The sequence below is a fragment of the Opisthorchis viverrini genome (genome assembly GCF_000715545.1).
Source record: "Opisthorchis viverrini unplaced genomic scaffold opera_v5_312, whole genome shotgun sequence".
NCBI classification, from domain to species: Eukaryota; Metazoa; Platyhelminthes; class Trematoda; order Opisthorchiida; family Opisthorchiidae; genus Opisthorchis; species Opisthorchis viverrini.
In genome coordinates this window covers 49,372-62,656 of record NW_008751970.1, presented here as the reverse complement: position 1 = coordinate 62,656, position 13,285 = coordinate 49,372, and the positions used below count along the sequence as shown (strand labels likewise).

General features: G+C 41.7%; 1 protein-coding gene across 1 annotated transcript in view; it reads right to left on the bottom strand.

Moving 5' to 3' along the window:
• Positions 1 to 559: 559 nt before the first annotated feature.
• T265_09863 (hypothetical protein) overlaps positions 560 to 13,285 on the bottom strand; it is a gene marked incomplete at both ends in the record, with an annotated part of 61,773 nt that continues 49,047 nt past the window's right edge. The window contains one exon of the mRNA XM_009176066.1: positions 560 to 614. Within this exon, the coding sequence (XP_009174330.1) occupies positions 560 to 614 (55 nt within the window). The remainder of the gene's footprint in view (positions 615 to 13,285) is intronic.

The window sequence follows — 13,285 nt, the reverse complement described above, 5'->3', positions numbered from 1 at the left end:
CGGTAGGTGAAACGACGGTGTAGCGAAGTTCACTGGACCAATCCACCTGATGTGTTACGTTTGTGGAGTCTCACGCATGCAACTGTTAGTCCTCGGTTTCTATGAGTGGGATTTGTAGTGGGTACTCTGTGGATGATCGCTCGTTTGTAAAAACGCTGCGGAATGCTACTTTATGCTAAAGTTGAGTTCTCAGTTCACCTCTCACACCGGTAGTGAAATGCGGATCGTTAGCGATCAACGACCTCGCAATTTTGCCCAGCCAAACAAAATCCTATCAGTACCATATCACTAAATCGTACAAGCAGACCAAGCTAACTTCCCGTAAACGTTGCAGCTTTTAAATTATCATGGTCTTGACCAAAGCAATATTGCTTAATATCTAGTGGGCGGACTGAAACAAAGGCGCTCATTACTTGCACAATGGAATGGAATTTTTGGAAGATACATCGTGTCCCTGTTGGAGTAAACGAGACAGGCAATTGAGTTCAGAGTACTAGTCCAATTTTCCGAGCCCCATTTTGGCATCCCGGGTTATCAGCCATGCTAGGGGAGTATTCCATCAGGCTTTTCCCGCCAAAGATATGATTTCTTCGTCGACAGTGAAATTCGGTGAGCTGCAAAAATATGAACGTAGATTAGGATGGCTCTCGGTTTGCGCACGTGCAACGAAATACCATATTTTGGCGCAAATAGATTTCTCTCGCGAAGTTTTTGCAGCTAAGAGCATTATGTGGCTAATAGGTCCCTGAAACAATGGAGCCCGTCAGGGACACGTCGTAGCTTTAGAAAATTTAATTCCATTGTGCGAAATCCGAGCGACTGTAACAACAGCGCGACTGGTTTAAAATTGAAAGCGCACCGAAATTTAAGGAAAACTAAGTAAAACACACTCCAGCGAAACGAAGGCAGACAATGGTGAGTTTTGGTCTGAGAAACATGTTTGCGTAAATTTCTAGTTCCATCCACAAAAGCTTTGAGGAAGCTGGCAACAGCCTGCTGAGGGTCGGCGAACCCGAGTACCTGAGTTCCATTATTTCATAGCATACAGACAACGTACATTATAGTTACATGCTTCTGACAGTTAGAACAGATCTCCTGCAGGCTACAGTATTCTTCGTGCAGATTTTGGTCTGCAGGAAGCAGTTTAGCACTTCATCGAGACGGCAAGCCAACTCAACCCCGTCGCCTAAGTCTCTAAGTGCTGATGCATTTGCAAGAACTAAAAAACATTGTTTCTTAGCCGGCTAAGTAGCTGACAATTGGAACATTGTACTGCGTGCTGCGGCCGCCAAGAGGAGGTCCAATACTTGTTTCGACATTTTACCTTAATTATGGTTCTGTCAATGGCACAATATTTCTCGGCTCGCAACGGGAAGCACTTAGGTGGCCGTTCCACAAACACCCGGTGAATGCGTCCAAAAACGTTAAGCTAGTTCTTTTCTTGCCGGTCCTAGTGATGTGCTGATAATAGCTGGATTTTGAGGTTGCCATTAGAACTGAAGGTGGAGAAAGGGTCTCCCAATCCGTAGAGTATGAATGATCGCAAAAATGACATCTTAGGGCATGAAAAGAAAAACACTGTGCTGATCTTCATTCCGAAGATGTCAGTGTGTATAGAGTAACAGGCTATTTCTGCAGCAGCAATGAGGAGCAACATCCAGTGTGGCTCGTATCGGAGAGACTCCTACTGTCACCGCTCTAGCGTTCCTCATGTGTACAGCCAGCTGAGTTCCCGGTGGCAAACTTTCTTGCACCCGGGCGCGCGAACCCGAGTCAAGCCACAGTCGTAGGAGTCGATACTTTTTAGCCTGGAATACTGTTTAGCCTCAACTAGGGATGTGGCATTTCAGTAGTGGCCCAGACAACGTTAACGGAAGATGTTTCAAGCGCGAATAGGTATGAACTTTTAAGTCATTATTAAGATTGCTGTACCTAAACCGTGTTGCACCACGGACCATGAGATAGGCGTTCAGGCACCTTGATGAAAAAATACACAGTACAATGCAAGGAACCGGCTTAGCGGAGTGAATAGCAAAAGCATGAATATGCGTGACGAAAGATGCAAGTGTTTACCTACTGCAGCTATTGTGGTGAATACCCCTGTGGTCAGGAAGTACTGATATTGGAGAATTTAATGGTGCAATTAGGGAATTCGTTTGTGAGATCAAGACAGAAGCATGTTGTTTCAGCGAAGTCGCTTCCGGGAGCAAAGGAGTCGCCAATCAGTTTCTTTTCAGTTTTGCCACACAATTGGTTGTACATTAGATACAGTTATAACGGTGCCGACGCCATTTCTCCACCCATTTGCCATCAAGGAATGAAAAGAATAAATGAAAGCATTGATCGTTGAGTACCGCAAAACCAGAGTCTCAGCCTAGTTAATTGTGGGTGGCAGAAAACGCTCACACAACTGCCCTCCTCACTCTTCTTCACCCAATTGGCGCCTGCTTCCGAAGGGCGAATTTTGAGCGGCCAATTTCAAATCGTTTTACAGTTTATAATGGTGGCGTTAGAAGGTTCTCTCCCGGTACATACCAATTCTTAGTACACATGGTATTATTTTTGAGTAATAAGTGATAAGAAGGCATTCTAATGAGCCAGACCATCTCGCGTCTGAGCCTGACTAGGTGTGTTATAGTCCCTTTAATCGATTGATTTTGATAGATGATTAGAGATTGCAGGCGTTTTATCTTTATAGTTTTAACTTAGAATTTTTGCTTACATCTCAGGCCTTGTGGGGGATACCTACAGCAGTACGACAAAAATTTGGAAAGTGTCAAACAGGCTTGTATGCGATGTCCACTAAGGGAACATAACTCCATTTGGACGGCGCTTGCCTTAAACCGGAAGGCCACCATCTTCAACGGCATGGTGCGACTTTCTGACTTTTATAAGACTTTTTACACTACGACTGCTGTGGTATAAGCTACTATAAATTGAATACAGAGAACAAATAAGGTAATGTTGGTGGAGTATTGAACGGAGTGGATTGGAAATAACCATTAACGAAGAGGGGCGCCTTAGACGTTTAATTTAATGCTACACAAGGAAGACAAAGTATCTTTTTTGTACACATCACCAACAGTTTTTACAAATGACGTGCACAGAAGGTTCGCCAATGGGGAGTTGGGGTTTCCTACTCACGACTACGAAGTGTAATAGTTTTTCCTCACAGTGATGTTATTACAAATGCTTTTTCAGAAGCGAAAACAACAAACAACTGCTTGATGGGCATGAATTAGAACCCTTTTAGACGTCATCGAAACGCAAACTTTCCTTCCACTTGTGGAAATGCTGGGGGTCAGAGGAAGTGGGATACCCTGGAAAGATGACGCTAAGTGTCAGTAGTAAATATGATGTGATATCTAAATATGACGCCTGTTGGGACGTAAAATATTCTGCCTCCTTAACGAAGATGCTCTCGTTTTCCCACATTGTGGCCACATAGCTCATCCCCAAGCCTCTATGACGTAGTGGTGCAATTAAGGCTAACTAATTCATTTCTTGTCGTAGGTCCGTTTCACCTACATTACATTTTTTCTCCAGCGATTTGATCTTTTGAAACATCCCTCGTAGTATCATCCCCTGTAAAACGTGGCTTGTCAGTATACGTGTGTAATCCAAAAAAATAATGAATCCTACTCACCGGGAGAAGTGATGATTTGCTGAACAAAATGGAAGTTCATAACCACTGGCCCAATCGCTATCGGTGTGAACTGAGCCGTTTTCCATCTTACTCTGTATTGAATCAGCTTGGGGCTATCTGCAAGGGTACTTTCTTTTTTGCACCGCTATTCATCCTTCTGCAACTGGCGCCATTTTGGAGTAGTCACAGTTGGTTTAGTTGCAATGTCTTTCCTAATAGCTTTCCAGAGGTCATCCGATAGTTGTGCGCTGACAACCGTGACAAATAATCCTCAAAATAATCTGATAAAACACGTAAGCCCAGTGGTCTGCTACCAAGCTATGCAACTGGATGATCTTCAACTAAATTTCATTGGTTCTTCATCTTGGACCACTCCAAATAAAGTGCAGCAACCCAGCCACATTTTTCTGTTTCAAAGCTCATTCAAACGTAGTCCTCTTGTTGTTTTATGGGTTCTTCATCATCATTAGACCTTTTTATAATCAGTATTCCATTTTCTTGCTTTACAACCGTTTAGTATTCCTATGGGCTTACTGGGCTTGTAATTGTATGAGTTTGTAATTGTTTGAGTTGCTCTGCTTATTGAGTGCAGTTCCCATAAGTAAAATTTAGTAATGATAAAATGCAGGTATTTGCAAGTGAGTTTCGTGTGGAGTAATTACTCGAAAAAGAATTTCAGCTCAGTTGCCCGTTGATTATGGCTTTTGGAAGTAACAGCCAGGCGTAATCGTCGGGTTCATCAGCCATAATTTCCACTGGAACACCAGGTTATAGGCAGGTGAGCTGTGTGCTCGTTTGCAATGGAGGCTCGGTCAAATCACGGCTTGAGTTCTGTTAACGTCGAACTTCCCTGAAAATGGGTGTATTTCGTCATTGGCGTACGCTTTGGTGTTCAAAGAAAGCCGAGATCGGTATAATCTCGACGACAGCAACTACTTGGTAAGTCAAAAGTAGGGTGAAATTTTTATATGCTTCCTGTATTGTCGGGTGTTTCGATAGTGCGGTCTCTTCCAGGTTGAAAAAAACTGGTTCCAATGCATTTATTACGCCAGCGTTTTTTGATGAACATTGGTCTTTTCAAGTTGTCCGATCGTAATAGGCTTCAGCTGAAACTCTTGTATGAACACAACTAAGGTGTATTAAGCAAAATAAGTTTCGGAAATTTAATAACCTAAGGGCTGATAGTTTGGTGTTGTGTTTGTCCACGTGAACGCGTAGCTGCATGGGATGCCGCGCTGAAGAAATCCAATCGTGGATTTCGATAGACATCTAAAACTCGCTATTACTGAAAGTATTTGACGGAATTGTGTCCAGTATTACTTGACGAATAAAACTCTACACGCATGTTATCCAGATGTAAAAACACTGTCTCTTAAAGATGGGATATACACAAAAATAAAAATGTAAGAAGGCTAGAAAGACATTCGTTCAGCTTGTGACTTGTTTTCATCAGTGCATTTTAAAGGTCTCCAGACGATCTTTACCGAATTTAGCCGCAAATGTCCTCAAGTTATTTCCATTTTTATTCTGGAGAGTGGAAGTGAAATACGACAATGTTTGGTTTGTCCAGACTGACTTTTCAGTTCGAAATTTGCTAGATCTTTTAAGTAAGAGTTATTTTAGNGCCTGCTTCCGAAGGGCGAATTTTGAGCGGCCAATTTCAAATCGTTTTACAGTTTATAATGGTGGCGTTAGAAGGTTCTCTCCCGGTACATACCAATTCTTAGTACACATGGTATTATTTTTGAGTAATCAGTGATAGGAGGGCATTCTAATGAGCCAGACCATCTCGCGTCTGGGCCTGACCAGGTGTGCTATAGTCCCTTTAATCGATTGATTTTGATAGATGATTAGAGATTGCAGGCGTTTTATCTTTATAGTTTTAACTTAGAATTTTTGCTTACATCTCAGGCCTTGTGGGGGATACCTACAGCAGTACGACAAAAATTTGGAAAGTGTCAAACAGGCTTGTATGCGATGTCCACTAAGGGAACATAACTCCATTTGGACGGCGCTTGCCTTAAACCGGAAGGCCACCATCTTCAACGGCATGGTGCGACTTTCTGACTTTTATAAGACTTTTTACACTACGACTGCTGTGGTATAAGCTGCTATAAATTGAATACAGAGAACAAATAAGGTAATGTTGGTGGAGTATTGAACGGAGTGGATTGGAAATAACCATTAACGAAGAGGGAAATTATTAAACATCTATTGCTACACAAGGAAGACAAAGGATCTTTTTTGTACACATCACCAACAGTTTTTACAAATGACGTGCACAGAAGGTTCGCCAATGGGGAGTTGGGGTTTCCTACTCACGACTACGAAGTGTAATAGTTTTTCCTCACAGTGATGTTATTACAAATGCTTTTTCAGAAGCGAAAACAACAAACAACTGCTTGATGGGCATGAATTAGAACCCTTTTAGACGTCATCGAAACGCAAACTTTCCTTCCACTTGTGGAAATGCTGGGGGTCAGAGGAAGTGGGATACCCTGGAAAGATGACGCTAAGTGTCAGTAGTAAATATGATGTGATATCTAAATATGACGCCTGTTGGGACGTAAAATATTCTGCCTCCTTAACGAAGATGCTCTCGTTTTCCCACATTGTGGCCACATAGTTCATGCCCAAGCCTCGATGACGTAGTGGTGCAATTAAGGCTAACTAATTCATTTCTTGTCGTAGGTCCGTTTCACCTACACTACATTTTTTCTCCAGCGATTTGATCTTTTGAAACATCCCTCGTAGTATCATCCCCTGTAAAACGTGGCTTGTCAGTATACGTGTGTAATCCAAAAAAAATAATGAATCCCACTCACCGGGAGAAGTGATGATTTGCTGAACAAAATGGAAGTTCATAACCACTGGCCCAATCGCTATCGGTGTGAACTGAGCCGTTTTCCATCTTACTCTGTATTGAATCAGCTTGGGGCTATCTGCAAGGGTACTTTCTTTTTTGCACCGCTATTCATCCTTCTGCAACTGGCGCCATTTTGGAGTAGTCACAGTTGGTTTAGTTGCAATGTCTTTCCTAATAGCTTTCCAGAGGTCATCCGATAGTTGTGCGCTGACAACCGTGACAAACAATCCTCAAAATAATCTGATAAAACACGTAATCCCAGTGGTCTGCTACCAAGCTATGCAACTGGATGATCTTCAACTAAATTTCATTGGTTCTTCATCTTGGACCACTCCAAATAAAGTGCAGCAACCCAGCCACATTTTTCTGTTTCAAAGCTCATTCAAATGTAGTCCTCTTGTTGTTTTGTGGGTTCATCAAAACAAATTAGGCCCTTTTAATCAGTATTCCATTTTCTTGCTTTACAACCATTTAGTATTCCTATGGGCTTACTGGGCTTGTAATTGTATGAGTTTGTAATTGTTTGAGTTGCTCTGCTTATTGAGTGCAGTTCCCATAAGTAAAATTTAGTAATGATAAAATGCAGGTATTTGCAAGTGAGTTTCGTGTGGAGTAATTACTCGAAAAAGAATTTCAGCTCAGTTGCCCGTTGATTATGGCTTTTGGAAGTAACAGCCAGGCGTAATCGTCGGGTTCATCAGCCATAATTTCCACTGGAACACCAGGTTATAGGCAGGTGAGCTGTGTGCTCGTTTGCAATGGAGGCTCGGTCAAATCACGGCTTGAGTTCTGTTAACGTCGAACTTCCCTGAAAATGGGTGTATTTCGTCATTGGCGTACGCTTTGGTGTTCAAAGAAAGCCGAGATCGGTATAATCTCGACGACAGCAACTACTTGGTAAGTCAAAAGTAGGGTGAAATTTTTATATGCTTCCTGTATTGTCGGGTGTTTCGATAGTGCGGTCTCTTCCAGGTTGAAAAAAACTGGTTCCAATGCATTTATTACGCCAGCGTTTTTTGATGAACATTGGTCTTTTCAAGTTGTCCGATCGTAATAGGCTTCAGCTGAAACTCTTGTATGAACACAACTAAGGTGTATTAAGCAAAATAAGTTTCGGAAATTTAATAACCTAAGGGCTGATAGTTTGGTGTTGTGTTTGTCCACGTGAACGCGTAGCTGCATGGGATGCCGCGCTGAAGAAATCCAATCGTGGATTTCGATAGACATCTAAAACTCGCTATTACTGAAAGTATTTGACGGAATTGTGTCCAGTATTACTTGACGAATAAAACTCTACACGCATGTTATCCAGATGTAAAAACACTGTCTCTTAAAGATGGGATATACACAAAAATAAAAATGTAAGAAGGCTAGAAAGACATTCGTTCAGCTTGTGACTTGTTTTCATCAGTGCATTTTAAAGGTCTCCAGACGATCTTTACCGAATTTAGCCGCAAATGTCCTCAAGTTATTTCCATTTTTATTCTGGAGAGTGGAAGTGAAATACGACAATGTTTGGTTTGTCCAGACTGACTTTTCAGTTCGAAATTTGCTAGATCTTTTAAGTAAGAGTTATTTTAGGAAAGCTGAGAGAGTCTATTCTCTGTACCGGATGTCGTTCTTTGACCATCTAAGTAACGCCACAGTTGAACCCGCGAATAGATTGCATGGTTTTCCAAGCGAAACCCAAATACAATCATTCTATCGTATATCTCGAAATACCTGGTGTGTGGAGAAAACCTTCCTTTTGCAACAAGGTAAGTGTCAGAAACCTAATTTTGTCTGTAGCATTATCCAGACAAATTTCTACTCTGAAATAGCCACCTTACCAAACATCGAATCCACATTCTGGGCATGGTATCTAGGTTTTCCGCTGTAACTTTTGTGACGCATCCCCATTTAGTCTACCTCAATGGTGCTTCCTGAAGGCTTCCCAAAATATTTTACACCGAACACACAGTAAAGCGTCAAGCGTGGATCCACTAGTCTGAGCACAAATTAACATCACGGTGTTTCACTTGTGCAATCTACGGTCGTCAGAAATTTTGGCGGAAGTCATCTTTGCAGAATCCTCATCGAAGCGTGGTAGAGTCTACCTGGCTGTAAAACAATAACCCATCGTGATTCTTTCACAAGTGCGGAATGAATTTGGGTATCCAGTGTAATCTCTTACTTTCGGCAGCACCAGATCACCCTTTAGAATAATGTGCACGGGGCAAACTGTCTGGAGCTCTCCTCGCGAAAAGATATATAATGGAGCGTTTTTCCTTAAATGTGCATTCATTCCACATGTCATTCAACTCATGAATTGAGTGTTTCTCTTTCCGCAGACAACGCGTACCTGATGTGCCTCGGAAGGAAAGAAACGAGCTATGTATTTTGAACAATCTTTTGAAAAATCGTTCAATAGTGCTTGCAATAAAGAGGGGTTTGGGCTTGATTAACCCTTGTTCCAGCAAATAAAAGACGGGTATGAAATAGGTCAGAGCATCTTATGCATACCAAGCCGTTCAATGGCACGTTAAAATGAATGCACTGTTAAGCTCCCGTCAATAAGCGGGATCCCAGGAATACAAGAAAGCTTCGTTTAAACACAGAAGGTAAAACTGAATCCACCGAAGGCTAACTATTCAAAAATGCTAGTGCGGCCGTTCAATGGCACGTTAAAATGAATGCAGTGTTAAGCTCCCGTCAACAAGCGGGATCCGAGGAATACAAGAAAGCTTCGTTTAAACAGAGAAGGCAAAACTGAATCCACCGATGGCTAACTATCCAAAAATGCTAGTGCACTTTCCGAGTAATAAACAAACAACTTGGTTCTGTTAGAACTGACGAAAAACCGCTGTGCAATGACCGAACAAATCAGAAGGAATACTGGAAGTCCCGAAATACAACGCACAACTGACCATTTGCATTTATCGAGAAGAGTTCCAGCAACTGAGCAAACGAGCTAAATTTCCAAAACCATCAGAGCAAACAGATAGTGCGCTGATGTCTCTTATTTTTATCTGCAGAGAGTGGAGAGGTTTCACCTTGTCACTGAAGCCAATTTACACTGAAAGGCTGAGAAGCACTCCACAGCTGTTTCAGCCTTGTTGGGAATTAGCCTCAGTGCGCATCTCCTGAGACTCAGAGAGTTTCATACCCTTCCGGCCAGCGTTTGGAAAGCAGTAGCTGATAATTTCAAACCAAAACGAAGTAGGCTTTTCAGCACAAACTGGTTCTACTGACTAACGAAACCTCTAAATAGAATGTTTTCAAGTTTGCCATCGCCCATCAGCGCAAAACTCCCTTTCACTGAAGAAGCCTGAGAATTCAGCAGAACAGACATTGGATTCAGAAACAATATGTATATCAGCTAAGACTCCTATGGTCAGTCAGTCGTGTAATTCAGTCATGTGACCTCAACCCCTCATGTTGATTTTTGCCAACAACGAGTTGATCTCTGACAACATAATTTTGTTATGAATGAGAACATACTCCTTATTTTTTCTTATTTGTTCCTGAGGATGACCAAGTGTTATGCTAAAAATGTTCTTTACTTGATTTATGTTTACCGAAACAAGCTTTTTAGAGGAACACTAGAATAACACGACGGTCCAATAAACTTCGAGTGGATTAAGTCGATACTAAAATCTTCTGCGTCTCACAGCAAAAATATTAGTCACTTTGTGAGAATCGACTCGTGTACAAACATAAGAAAGGTTCGCGTTGACAGTGCCACTTCAGGTGGCACAAAAGGCTTGTGATCAAGTTGTTAGGCTTGATAAACCGACTAATAACATTAGGAGATCTATCCTTCTCCCTTATCAGCACAGGCCTCGAATACTGAGGCCTATTGGCCCAATATTAGATACCCAAATGAAGGGTTACTTCTGCTAATTTCTAGGATTAGTCGATTATAAAAGGGTTCTTTCCCGCTTTTCGTTGAGTATGTTGCTCAATAGATTTAGTTTGATAAACTATGATTATCTGTTGTCAATGTGTCCAAATATAAGTAGCTCGGATGTGTTTACTGGTGGCTAATCTGTCGGCCGAGCTTGGCAGTTGGCTTACAAACGTTTCATCCCCACTCGAGGAGACATCATCAGTTCACAACTGAGTAAAGACAAAACGTTTCCAAGTTAATTACCGGGCTCAGCAAACAGATAAACAACTATCTAATCAACCATCAATATGATTATGTATGTGAAAATTCTGCCACACAGTTAAATCAACCGCCATAAGCGTGAAACATTTTTTTATATTCTGCAGTAGCTATCACCGCGGCACCCAAAGATCAAAGCTAGCAATTTGCTTGTGTCAACTACGCTCATCCACTAAGTTTTTCAGTAAAATCACCATACTTTTCGTGAGGAAGATTTGACCACAGCTCTCCAGAATGCACGTCTTGGACTTAAACAAACGACAGTTTTTCATTGTAATTGTGAGTCGTTTCACTTACAGGTGTCCTTCTCAAACTTGCGTTTTTTCTTCAGACGCCTCATCAAATTTGGTTTTACCTAAACCGATCAAAGACCACGTTTACAACACAAAGTACCACTCGTTCTTTTTGTTTCTACATAAGTCTTCCTTCCACAACCTCGTTTGCGTTCCAACTGTCCCACTTGGGGAAACGATGGTCTACAATCCGACCTAGGGAAGCTGGCCAAGTGCAGTAGGAACGAAAAGACATGCGATACATTTTGTCTCGAGACTGTCCATCCTTGGGCTGACGATCGTCTTCCAAGCCTCCGTTGAGTGACGGTTTGAAGGGCTTTCCAGTATGGGTGGTTTCTGGCTAGATCAGATTCGTTTTTTAGTTAACCCCACACAAATCGTTCCGGGTTGTCAGTTTTACTCATCCAAACTCAATGATTCAACCAAATGAGTTGGTTTTGAACCAGACTGCATTCAAATGCAGTAGCATTTACTCTTCGAAGGATTTTGGCGTTCGCAACTCGGTCTGTCCATTAGATTTGAAACACTGCGTGAATAGTGTAGGCTGAATCTGTGAAGTGCCCACACATGTCCGGAAAGTTTCCAGGTTTCACTGCCGCAGAACAAAGATGATCGTTCCGAAACCCGATATACTGCAACCTCAATGTTTCAGTATATGTTCTACACATGTTTCTCGATGCAAACAAATACTGCATTGACTGCGATCTCATGTCCAATCGTTTGTACGGTGAATACTGTGCTGCCGGGATGTGTGATCCACGCCTATGTTGATATGCTTTGTTAAACAATCTGTTACATGTAATGAGTTGGCCCGGTGCTTATGAGACAAACAAATGACTGGATGCGTGGAAAGGCGATAAAATCTCCAAACAGCAGAAAGATGGTCGTACAAAAAGGATGACTAGGATAAGTAAAATGACAGTTCAAGCGTGATTTACCACGTATCGATTAACCTGGCAAAGCTCATTGAATCCAATAATAGAACAGCTGTGTAGTCTATCTGACGACATAATGGCTGGATTGCTCGAACGCTTACCCAAGGAGCTTTACACAACCGCTTTCATTCTCGTCTCCATCATGCACTACTGGAAACTTAAGTTCCCTAAAGCCTGTTCCGCTCAACGTTTTACAACCTGTTATTGAAACGACTCACTCATATTTCTCCGGATTTTGTCTTCTTCGAAAAAAAAATTTAAAGTAATGATTTTCTTTGTATGAAAAAAAATTAGCAAACAATTCACAAGATAATGCCAACTCGCCGCAAACTGAAAAAAAGCTGTTCGGTCCGTAGTCAATTAGCAACTAAGCCTAGAATACAATTTTATATTGAAGTTGTGCGCCACTATATACCTTCGGGTGGATACCGAGTAATCATGCGATTTCGATAGGAAGCTTTGGAGCCTTGATTCTCATGCATACAAACTACAACCGAGAACCGATCCAGCCCCACTTGTATCAATCCCATGTCCAGTAAGGTAGTTCAAGAATCGTTCTTAATTGGAAGTGAGGAACGGGTCTTGGGTTCCAAGAAACTAGTTTCTGAATCCTGAATTGCTAGTTTGAACAAATCACCAGAATCAGTATTAATCTGCGCCAATAATAAACCTTTTGAATAGGACATTAGTCGGTGTGCGTTCCGCTCTTTTTTCAAAGCAAAATGCACTTAATTTTTGTCTGTTTCACGTGACCCAAGACACATGTTACATCTTTATGACTCCTAAAACCCGTACACTGTTGCCAATTTTGATCCATCTGCAGCGCTCCTGAATAAACTATTGTTTGCTTGTTGCTATGGTTAACGCCATTCATCCAGTAGCTGTGGCTACCGGGAGTGTATAACTACACCATGGGAAAACGCACATCAAGACTGTTGTTCTTTAGTATGATGCTGCCATGTTTGCAAAGTGATGGTTCCTGACAGCAAGCAGTAATGCCCAGTTACAAAACGGGTATGTATTCCCCATCATCTCACAATTCTTCCGTCTGCTATTCAGGTTTGTTGTCTTAATTAAACAATAGGTTTCTCAGGGATTTTAAGTGGAAATGTTGTCACCAAAAACGGTTTTGATGGAGTTTGTCAAAGTCTTGTTTTTATAGTCATGTTATTACCATCCTATTATCATTATTATTAATATGGCTATTATTGGCTAGTACTGCTAATGTACGAATCTGGCGCCTTGTGTAGTCACAAAAAGATAGTCTTAGAGACAGACCTGGCACTACGAAAAAGGATATTCCAACAGTACAAAGCAACATGGGGCGAATATTTCCTCCATTAGACTAGAACTTGGGAAGATTATCTCTCGAAGCCCCAAGCAAAGACCCTGAGAATG